Raw genomic sequence first — 12,440 nt, forward strand, 5'->3', positions numbered from 1 at the left:
GGACGCAAGGAGAATTGGCCACTCTTCGGGGACAGGTGGAGGCTTTGTCTGTTAGGCTCATCGAGCTCGAGGCGCAGGCGTCGGCTCGTAGTGGCGTTGGGGCAACTGTGGTGAGACCTATGCCTACTTCGGTGGCCTTGGAATCACATGGAACCCCTGATGTCGCTGCGTCTTCCGGCAGTGAGCATCTTACCGGTCAGCCATCACTCCAGGGTGAATGGCGGACAGTGGTGGGCTCGCGCGTGCCTGGCCGAAAGGCGAAGGTGGGATCTGGCCGCGTGGCAGCTGCCTTACCCCTTTCCAACAGGTACGGGGTGCTTCCTAGTGGTGATGACATCGTTTCCGAGCCACCACAGGGTGCCTCGCCTGTTGGGCCAGTGGCCGATTCTCCGGCAAGGTCCCGACAGTCACAGAGGGCGGGCCTATTAGTTATAGGGAGCTCCAACGTTAGGCGGGTTATGGAGCCCCTCAGGAAAATAGCGGGTAGGTCGGGGAAGAATGCCAGTGTGCACTCGGTGTGCTTGCCGGGGGGTCTCGTCCGTAATGTGGAGGAGGCCCTTCCGGCAGCTATTGAACGCACTGGGTGTGACCGGCTGCAGATAGTAGCACATGTCGGAACGAATGACGCCTGCCGCTTGGGTTCTGAGGCCATCCTTGGTTCCTTCCGGCGGCTGGCTGATTTGGTGAAGACAACCAGCATCGCACGCGGAGTGCAAGCTGAGCTTAATATCTGCAGCATAGTGCCCAGAGTCGATCGCGGTCCTCTGGTTTGGAGCCGTGTGGAGGGTCTAAACCAGAGGCTCAGACGACTCTGCGACTATAATGGTTGCAAATTCATCGACCTCCGTTATTGGGTGGAGAACTGTAGGGCCCCCCTAGACAGGTCAGGCGTGCACTACACACCGGAAGCAGCTACTAGGGTAGCAGAGTACGTGTGGCGTGCACACGGGGGTTTTTTAGGTTAGAGGGACCCCCCCTTGGGCGAAACGATAAAATACCTGACGGCTTACCAGAGAGGACATTATCATCGTTGATAAAGAATGTCCGTCCTCAGAGACCAAAAACAGGAAAAGTTAACGTAATATTGGTAAACTGCAGGAGTATCCAGGGCAAGGTTCCTGAATTAGTATCTCTTATTGAAGGAAATAGTGCGCATATAGTATTAGGAACGGAAAGTTGGTTAAAACCGGAAGTGAACAGTAACGAAATCCTAGACACAGAATGGAATATATACCGCAAGGATAGGATAAACGCCAATGGTGGAGGAGTATTTATAGCAGTAAAGAATTCAATAATATCCAGTGAAGTTATTAGCGAATGCGAATGTGAAATAATCTGGGTTAAGTTAAGTATCAAAGGTGGGTCAGATATGATAGTCGGATGCTTCTATAGACCACCTGCATCAGCAACCGTAGTAGTTGAGCGCCTCAGAGAGAACCTGCAGAACGTCGTGAAGAAGTTTCGTGATCATACTATTGTAATAGGGGGAGACTTCAATCTACCAGGTATAGAATGGGATAGTCACACAATCAGAACTGGAGCCAGGGACAGAGACTCTTGTGACATTATCCTGACTGCCTTGTCCGAGAATTACTTCGAGCAGATAGTTAGAGAACCAACTCGTGAAGCTAACGTTTTAGACCTCATAGCAACAAATAGACCGGAACTTTTCGACTCCGTGAATGTAGAAGAGGGTATCAGTGATCATAAGTCAGTGGTTGCATCAATGACTACAAGTGTAATAAGAAATGCCAAGAAAGGAAGGAAAATATATTTGCTTAACAAGAGTGATAGGGCACAAATCGCAGAATATCTGAGTGACCACCATCAAACGTTCATTTCTGAGGAAGAGGATGTGGAACAAAAATGGAAAAAATTCAGAAACATCGTCCAGTACGCCTTAGATAAGTTCGTACCGACTAAGGTCCAAAGCGAGGGGAAAGATCCACCGTGGTATAACAATCATGTACGAAAGGTACTACGGAAACAAAGAAAGCTTCATCATAGGTTTAAGAGTAGTCGTATCATAGCTGATAAGGAAAAGCTGAACGAAGCGAAAAAGAGCGTAAAGAGAGCAATGAGAGAAGCATTCAACGAATTCGAACATAAAACATTGGCAAACAATCTAAACAAGAACCCTAAAAAGTTTTGGTCATATGTAAAATCGGTAAGCGGATCTAAATCCCCTATTCAGTCACTCGTTGACCACGATGGCACCGAAACAGAGGACGACCGAAGAAAGGCAGAAATACTGAATTCAGTGTTCCGAAACTGTTTCACTGCGGAAAATCGTAACACGGTCCCTGACTTCAGCCGTCGCACGGACGCCAAAATGGAAAATATTGAAATAAACGATATCGGAATTGAAAAACAACTGCTATCACTTAGTAGCGGAAAAGCATCCGGACCAGACGAGATACCATTAAGATTCTACAGTGATTATGCTAAAGAACTTGCCCCCTTTCTATCAGCAATTTATCGTAGATCGCTGGAAGAACGTAAAGTACCTAGCGACTGGAAGAAAGCGCAGGTCATTCCCATTTTCAAGAAGGGTCATAAATCAGATGCGAATAATTATAGGCCTATTTCGCTTACGTCAATCTGTTGTAGAATAATGGAACATGTTTTGTGTTCTCGTATTATGACGTTCTTAGATAATACAAATCTCCTTCATCATAACCAACATGGATTCCGCAAACAGAGATCATGTGAAACTCAGCTCGCCCTATTTGCCCAAGAAATTCACAGTGCCGTAGACACTGGCGAGCAGATTGATGCCGTATTCCTGGACTTCAGGAAGGCATTTGATACGGTTCCGCACTTACGTTTAGTGAAAAAAATACGAGCTTACGGAATATCGGACCAGGTTTGTGATTGGATTCAGGATTTCCTAGAAGAAAGAACACAACATGTCATTCTTAACGGTTCAAAATCTGCAGATGTAGAGGTAATTTCGGGAGTACCGCAGGGAAGCGTGATAGGACCTTTATTGTTTACAATATACATAAATGACTTAGTTGACAACATCGGTAGCTCCGTGAGGCTATTTGCAGATGACACGGTTGTCTACAAGAAAGTAGCAACATCAGAAGACTCGTACGTACTCCAGGAGGACCTGCAGAGGATTAATGCATGGTGCGACAGCTGGCAGCTTTCCCTAAACGTAGATAAATGTAATATAATGCGCATACATAGGGGCAGAAATCCATTCCAGTACGATTATGCCATAGGTGGTAAATCATTGGAAGCGGTAACGACCGTAAAATACTTAGGAGTTACTATCCGGAGCGATCTGAAGTGGAATGATCACATAAAACAAATAGTGGGAAAAGCAGGCGCCAGGTTGAGATTCATAGGAAGAATTCTAAGAAAATGTGACTCATCGACGAAAGAAGTAGCTTACAAAACGCTTGTTCGTCCGATTCTTGAGTATTGCTCATGAGTATGGGACCCTTACCAGGTTGGATTAATAGACGAGATAGACATGATCCAGCGAAAAGCAGCGCGATTCGTCATGGGGACATTTAGTCAGCGCGAGAGCGTTACGGAGATGCTGAACATGCTCCAGTGGCGGACACTTCAAGAAAGGCGTTACGCAATACGGAGAGGTTTATTATCGAAATTACGAGAGAGCACATTCCGGGAAGAGATGGGAAACATATTACTACCGCCCACATATATCTCGCGTAATGATCACAACGAAAAGATCCGAGAAATTAGAGCAAATACGGAGACTTACAAGCAGTCGTTCTTTCCACGCACAATTCGTGAATGGAACAGGGAAGGGGGGATCAGATAGTGGTACAATAAGTACCCTCCGCCACACACCGTAAGGTGGCTCGCGGAGTATAGATGTAGATGTAGATGTAGATATCAGGTGTTCCCCAGGGAAGTGTCCTGGGACCTCTGCTGTTCCTGATCTATATAAATGACCTGGGTGACAATCTGAGCAGTTCTCTTAGGTTGTTCGCAGATGATGCTGTAATTTACCGTCTAGTAAGGTCATCCGAAGACCAGTATCAGTTGCAAAGCGATTTAGAAAAGATTGTTGTATGGTGTGGCAGGTGGCAGTTGACTCTAAATAACGAAAAGTGTGAGGTGATCCACATGAGTTCCAAAAGAAATCCGTTGGAATTCGATTACTCGATAAATAGTACAATTCTCAAGGCTGTCAATTCAACTAAGTACCTGGGTGTTAAAATTACGAACAACTTCAGTTGGAAAGACCACATGGATAATACTGTGGGGAAGGCGAGCCAAAGGTTGCGTTTCATTGGCAGGTCACTTAGAAGATGCAACAAGTCCACTAAAGAGACAGCTTACACTACACTCATTTGTCCTCTGTTAGAATATTGCTGCTCAGTGTGGGATCCTTACCAGGTAGGATTGACGGAGGACATCGAAAGAGTGCAAAAAAGGGCAGCTCGTTTTGTATTATCACGTAATAGGGGAGAGAGTGTGGCAGATATGATACGCGAGTTGGGATGGAAGTCATTAAAGCAAAGACTTTTTTGTCACGGCGAGATTTATTTACGAAATTTGTCACCAACTTTCTCTTCCGAATGCGAAAATATTTTTTTGAGCCCAGCCTACATAGGTAGGAATGATCATCAAAATAAAATAAGAGAAATCAGAGCTCGAACAGAAAGGTTTAGGTGTTCATTTTTCTCGCACGCTGTTCGGGAGTGGAATGGTAGAGAGATAGTGTGATTGTGGTTCGATGAACCCTCTGCTAAGCACTTAAATGTGAATTGCAGAGTAATCATGTAGATGTAGATGAAGTTCATGGGCTTCTTTGTAAATGAGATGTTAATAATTTTTTAAATATTGGCTTGCAACATCATTAGACAAGTATATTAGTTTATTTGTGAGAGGATGGTACTGTTTTATGTAGTTCGTTAATTGCAGTTGAAAAGCATGCACTGTGTTCAAGGCAGTCACTTATGACAAAAAAAAAAATGTGGCTCTTTCGTTTATCTTGATTATTATAATAGATCACAAACGAATGAACTGTGGCCTGTTTGTTTATCCAGTGATGCCCTTGTACTTCATCTTGAACAACAAAGGAATAGTTCCATAAATGGAACAGTCAGTACGCCGGGAAAGCTTTAAACATCACAACAAAGGAATAGTTTTCCGAAAAGTCGCAAGAACTAAACATTCATCAACCAGCCAATGTTTCATTTTTGTCTTTCAGAAATTTACTTGCTTTGAGTGTGGTAATTAAATGATGTATTTTCAGAATTTCAGGGTTAGTTACCAACACTTAAAAAAACTCATCACAGTTTTGTAATTGTCACCATATCCATTGTGTCTAGTGTCGCCCATTGTTTGTATCCTGTATTGTCAGGCATCAATTCTTTGTCTTCAGATTCTTCAAACATGTCAAAGCAAACTTGTTTGCCTGGACGGTCTTGATATTTTCCCATGATCATACAATTGTATCTGTCAATGATGTAAACCAGAATTTCCAAAATGTCTTGATAGTCAACTCTGAGATTGGCCCCATCTATTATCAGCTTTATATTCTGGTGATACAAACAAATGCAAACATTATGGGTGCCAGCTGCTCCTGCAACAATAGACCATTTGGGTCTCAATTTGCAAAATTTTGATCTCCCAGCTTTAAAGTCAGGATTTTCTTTTTTTAATTTAGTGAGCGGTTCATTTAAATTACACAATATTAACCTATTGTGTCTCTGAGACTTAGTATCATTTTCTTTACAGAAACACATTCTTTTTTGTCAGACATCAAACAGCTGTTATTGTCATCTTGATAAAACTTAATAATCTTTTTGACTGTATTTTCATCTGTGAAATTAAATGTGTTTTTATTTTGTAATGCAGGTAAAAAAATTCTGTCTTTTTTACTAACTGCTTTGTTAATTTAACCAAACATTCTGACACATTAAATTCACCACTATCTTTTGCTCAACTCCAGGAATTTGGTAGGAAACTGATAATATTAGCTTTATTCTTTTTGTTTGAAATATGGCATTTAGGGTTTGGCTTTTCTATCAAATCATAATTTGTACAGAGTATTTTTAGAACTTTCACTTGGTTTAGTGCAATCGTCCTTTTGAAATGAAACTTTCAAATTATTTTTGATAGGAGTTGCTACATTCTCAATTTTTGCATTCATTGCAAAAGGTCTGTTTGCTTTGCTTAGTTTTCTAATTTTACTAGCAGCTATCAACACACCTGGGACTTCACAAGCTAAATCCATTTTTTTTCAGTTTCTGATGAGTCACAAAATTTTTTATCTCAACTATTACTATCCCTTTGTTTGTTAATGACAAATATCTCAGAATAACATGTGGGAAATGATGACTTTTCTGGAATTATATTAGCAAAAGGGCTTTTATTTTTAAAATAATGGTCAAACATTATATCTCTCAGACCTTTTGTTATAGGCTTCTAATGTTTATTGAAAGGGTCCACAGAAGACTGGCCATAAAGGTGATGAAATTTCTTTAAGTAGTCAATTTGATGGTACTTGCAACTTGAGTTAACCTGTGAGGCAACTTGTAAGTAAAAACAACATGTTTTCTCGTATGGGGAGCTTCATTAATAAAGATTCCAGTGTTAAACTGCACACTTCAAGAGCACATTGTTAATTTAGTGTGAGTGAACAGACATTGGTGAAAGTCGGAAGACAACACACAGACTTGTGCGGGCTTGTTTGTGAACCTGTACAGACTTCCAAATACTTTCCGCTAGCCAGCTGAAACCTTCTGCGGAGGATTGTTTCGACAAATAATCATTCATTATTTAATCTCCTGTGTTTTTTGTGTGTTTAAATTATGCAATTGATATATTTTATTCCTTTGGTCCAGATGTTGCATATATTAAGAAAAGTATTTTTGACTCATATCGGCAATTTTTTTCCATCACTTCCCTTTGAAATTTATACTGAAGTTTGATATCATAAAAGTCTATTAAGTGTGTAATTTTCAGATTTTTATCTGGTCCCCTAACAAATATATTGCAGGCCAAAGAATGAAACAAATTTTTTGAGGCCACTACACATGAGGGAATTCACCCAGCAAATATCAGATTTTTCTGAGATGAGATGGTCGAGCAACCAATTATTTTTTCCTGGACCAGTTGGAATGGAATGACCCTGAAATATGGTCTGGTGATTGCCAATTTGAACAGTGGGCTGTTCATAATTATTGTGGTGTACCAGCTCTGTCAGGTTCTTGATTTTTTTTTTTTTTTTTTTTTTTTTTTTTTTTTTTTTTAACTGAGTACACTAATGTTATTTTTAGATAGTAGCATGTTAGAAAGGCCCCATTACTACTACATTTTGAAGGTGTTTCTTTTTAGATACCATATGGAAACAGACTGATAGGTCTGAAAGAAATTGTGATACACAAAAGACATGTAGATGAGGCTGAATTTTACACAATGCTTTTGTGTCAGCAGCTGCAGTTATACCAAGTCTTCTTAGTGCGAAACTGCTTTCTAGATTGTGATTCAAACAAATTTGTTGACGGAAATATGCTTGTACTGTGATCAGGTCACCTGAGTCGTACACTGTTTGGAAAGTGAAGAGATCTTAATTCCTCTCTCATAATGTAGTAGACAGACAGTGGACACAATTGCACCAATAGTGCTTTATTTGCAGTAACAGGGTTATTTCTGAAAATGCTCTGCTCATGCAGTCGATCTTGTGCTCTCCACTCAGATGGGAAACGAGTGAAGAAGAGGCCATTGCGACATTTGACGCTGTGCCACAGCTGCGGACTGTGATAATGGAGAAGGATGTTTCGCACAGGGTCTTCGAGGCTCTGTCCAGGAGCTGCCCGCGCCTCACCACTCTGCAGACGAGTCCGTGGCAGATGCTGACATATGCGGTAAGTGTCCTGTATTTATGCTGTAGCACAAATTTGATTCTGTCTGGCTGCAGTGCTCTGAGCACAGATGCCTGCTATGGAGCAAACATCACACTGCACAATGTGTCCAGAAAGTAATGACTAATGAAATTATCTTCGATCTGGTGCTTCTGTAGATCCCGGCTTAAGGTGCCACCCACATACCTTGACTGATGTGAACTGGTCAGTTATATTGTGGGGAGGGGGAAGGGGTCTCCTGGCTTTCCAGTACTTACTAGCTGGGTTATCTTCAAATTTGGGAAGCATCAAGACTGATGTTTCTATTAGACTCCTTATAGAGTATGGGGGCCAGGTGATGGTGTTGGTGTCCACCATTGAGTTCTGTCCCAAACTCAAAGTAAAGTCCTCTTTTTGATTTCAGCTGGTGAACTTGCAACAACGTAACAGATTTGACTCTTGTGAGTCATTGTCAGAACTAAAAAGTGCAGAAAAAACTGAAGTCAAAGTTACTGTTGAATATTACAAAATAGAGAGAGAGAGAGAGAGAGAGAGAGAGAGAGAGAGAGAGAGAGAGAGACTGTTGAGGGGAAGGGGGTAAAACTATACGAAAGTAACATGCCAAACACTCATGTACCGCCCATCTCAATCTCTTGTCATCTTCTGCTTTGCCTGCTTGTGTGTCGTACTTATTAAGTGGAACAGTTGGACACACAAAGGGTACACGACTGTGCTTGTCTTACTTGGGCAGAAAGAACAATTTAAAAATATGTTTGTTTAAAAAAAAAAGCAATAACAAGACCACTGTTTTTCATTTGTTTATTGAACAAGTGGTCTGCTAGGTCGCAGTAAGCATTTCTCTTAGTTTCGTCAACTACTCAAAATTGTGGCCGTTATATATAAAAAATAAAAATAATTATTAGTTATACTTTTTTTTAATCTTATTTTTTATTGTTCTTTTCAGACTTGTAATCCAAGCAAAATGAGCACCGTCTACAAACATAACTGTTCCATTTTACAAGTACGGTGCATGAGTAGGTCCAACAGATGATGTCAAGTGACGGAGACAGGCATTATGTGACTACTTTTGTAAAGGGACACTGGCTATATTTATTTTTTTCTCTGTCTTCCAGTTTGTATTTGTTCTATATATACGACAGTAACATTTGCATTCCATTATTTCTATATTTTTTATCTCTGATGACTCATAAAAGTAAAAAATCCAGTGTGGTCAGGACAACTGTTAGTAAAATTTTGAATAAGAAAATATTTTCTGAAATAGATCAGGTGTACCAATTTGCCAGTGTCAGATTACATTGAAATTAAAGTCTTGCAGTGACATACAAAATGATTTGGCAAGAGTATGAGGACTCGGCCTTGTCAAATTCTCAAGTTACAAGATGGTCAGAGTCATTAAGCAGTGCCAGTAAGATGTGAATGGCGAACCATTTTCTGGAGTCTCCCACCAGCAAAAGTAATGAAAAGTGTCACGATGTTTGTGACTTTTCAAACTTAGACGGTCAGTATTCAGAAAATCACTATACGTGACACACAGTGACACACTCGATGTGCAGGAAGTGTGTGCCTATTCGAGCCTCAAATTGTTGACTGCTGGCTGTGGGAACAACCGTATGGTGTTGGGAGAAATATTTTGAAATATACATTTTTTTGTCACTTCATTATCAGCAACAAAATGTCGGTGCTAGAGTATGACACCGAGATTAGGAGCTATAGTTTCAAATGTCACATGTCGGTGACTTCTCGCGCCGAGGTGGTCAGGACGAGTGCGTCAAAAGTGAAAACTGTACGAGTTGCCCTTTTTGATATTATCTTTGAGTTCGACAGGCCACTGATAACCTGAGGACAGAAAGCTAATGCTGCCTACTACGTTGCTGCACTAGCGAGGTTGAGGAAAAAGGTCATTTTAACACGAGGTGACAGCTCCAATAGCACGGCAGCGAGGCTCGGGGCACACCTCCCCCAGTTGTAGCTGAGTGGTGTTGACAATACCGCCCCATCAGGCCTACTGACGTGCTGTGGCAGACTGATTCCATTTTCCTGTTCCCAAGAATTGAGGCTGGCCCAAATGGAGTCTTTTTAGGGACCACCAAAATGACCCAAACCTCAGTGACAGACATTTAAAGTACATTTATAAGGGCTATGCCAGCAATATTGCAGCCATGCAAATTGTAACCACATGTATGCCAACATTACCGGCCACTGTTGCCTGGAATTCAGACATGCCAAGTGTTATGATTTTTCCATAATTATCATGATGTCTAGGCTAAAATTACGGTCTTACAGGAGCCCCTGCTAAAATTATAGAATTCACTATTTTATTTATTTTAGTAGTTTGATAATACAATGTTTTTCTTTGCACTGTTTTGAAACCAGTGTTTTTTCAGAAGTAATGAATTACCCTTTCGTGATCTGTTTAGCACAGGCTATATAGTATACACAAACACTTCCCAAACTTCAGTACTGCGAGTGTGTGAACTTGTAGTTAAGTTGCGTTTTGGCATACTGATGTTCACCCTGTGACGTCACTGCCGAGCATAAAGCATTTAAATCAACCCTTTCGTGTTTAAATACTTAATTTTCAAATGTTAGAAATTGGTTTCAGATCAAGATTTTTGTTGTCAATTTTTTTTAAAGTTCCAAGGAAGGGCCCTCAGACCCCATCACCAATTCTCTTGTCCCGATTTCTGGTAGAAAAATGTAGCCGAGTCAGAAGTGTTTACACAAGCCTCACTATGGCTGTGAAGTGGACGAAAGTGAGCTATTGCAAGTGAATGTGCTTCTTCTCATTTGCTTGCCACAAAGGACAAAAAATTTGGAAGAAATCCAAAACTTTTAACTCAGAAACTGATGCTGGATACATACCTTTTCCAGAATGCTGATACTCTGGTATGAATATATTGGTTAAAAGCAGTTTGTCCGAGAACTGTGATACCAATACGAAAAACTGTATACCACTCTGGTGATCATCCTTCAGTTGTCAGATGGTGATGATTCGTACAGATAGCATAGGCTGTGAAGCAGTCATTGAAATGAAGGCTGTCATGTTCGGCAATGTGCTCAGCTACAGTATGATCCAGTTGTTTCTCGGCCAAAGCTTGTCAGAGGCCATTTGTGTGGACAGACAGCTTGTTGGTTGTCACGCCCATGTGCGAGTATGAGGGTGGTTTGAAAAGTTCTCAGAACAGGATAGGAAAAAAGTACTTACATCACTGAAAGTTTTTTTATTTTTCAATATAGTTTCCTTGTAGATTAATGCACTTGGTCCAACGATGTTCCAGTGTCTTGATCCCATCTCGAAAATGAGTTTCCTCCAGGCCTACAAAATAGTTGTCAACGCTGGCTATCAGTTCTTCGTTTTAAGTAGATCTTCATCCCCCAAGAAAAATTTTCAGCCTTGGGAAGACACGGAAGTCTGATGAAGCCATATCAGGTGAATAAGGTGGGTGTGGCAACAATTCATACCTTAGTGCGAGTAATTTTGCCATAGCGATGGCGCATGTGTGCAGGCGTGCGTCAAGAGTCACGGCCACCATCTTGCAGATAATTTTTTCATTTCTAATTCTTCAGTTAAAATGTGATATACCCTTTCAGATGACATCTGGCAAGCGTGCACAATTTCATACACTTTCAATTGCAATCGTCCGTGACCATTTTCTGCACTTTCGCAATAATTTCTGGAGTAGTGACACATCTCAGCCGACCACTGCGTGGATCATCTAAGCTCTCCTGACCAAATTTAAATTCATTTGTCCACTTGGCAGCAGTTGAATATGAAGGAGCGGAGTCCCCCAGTGTATTCTGGAAATTGGCATGAATGTCTTTTGCTTTCATACTTTTCTTTATGAAGTACTGTGACATTCACCTGCTTTATTTTGCCGTTGATGGTCCTCGGTGTCGACGTACTGCATTGTGATACTGGCTGAAAAATGAGGGGGGGTGGGGGTGGAAGTTCAACACTGACATACTATAAAGTATGTAGCCAACAGTTGTGTTTCCTAGTTCTTTACATTCACTGTTCACAACCCCCGACCAATAATACAGAGTTATATGGCCAGTTCACTATTGTCTACCTTTCGATAAGCCTCATTAATAGTTTGCAGGCAAACATCAGCATACTGCTACAATAGTTTACTGTTGAACATCTATGAGTGGTAAAAACCTAACCACATGTTTCAGTCTTTGTTTTAACACACAGATTTATTGGTGTAACAGTTGTTTCATGGCTAAGTTGATGCATTGTTGTGAGCTAACCAGCATGGATTTTTCATCTGAAAATTGGCCACGGACTGACTGAGTCGAGCCCAAAAATCTGGCCTTTATATATCATAACAATAATAGGTACTGAAAATAGACATTGTCCGATGTTAAAGTTACAGAAATTACAATTAAAACATATTCCATTCAATTAACTTGAATACATGGAAAAATTCTTTCTTTCTAACAGTTGCTTCTGCTACAGGGGTTAAGCCGAATTATTTGTTTAAATGATGAAATTAACAGATATAGTTATACGAACAATACTTTCGACAAACCTGGTAATTACTTAAGGACTAATTAAGGGCTGTCTTTGCTAACATGTTTTCG

General features: G+C 40.9%; 1 protein-coding gene across 5 annotated transcripts in view; it reads left to right on the forward strand.

Moving 5' to 3' along the window:
• The window catches only part of LOC126428329 (uncharacterized), a 120,900-nt gene that overhangs the window by 46,070 nt on the left and 62,390 nt on the right, over nt 1–12,440 (forward strand). For all 5 annotated transcript variants that reach the window (XM_050090267.1, XM_050090264.1, XM_050090268.1 and 2 more), the window contains one exon: nt 7,691–7,859. In XM_050090267.1, the coding sequence (XP_049946224.1) occupies nt 7,691–7,859 (169 nt within the window). The remainder of the gene's footprint in view (nt 1–7,690; nt 7,860–12,440) is intronic.

This window comes from Schistocerca serialis, chromosome 12 (genome assembly GCF_023864345.2).
Source record: "Schistocerca serialis cubense isolate TAMUIC-IGC-003099 chromosome 12, iqSchSeri2.2, whole genome shotgun sequence".
Classification (NCBI taxonomy): domain Eukaryota; kingdom Metazoa; phylum Arthropoda; class Insecta; order Orthoptera; family Acrididae; genus Schistocerca; species Schistocerca serialis.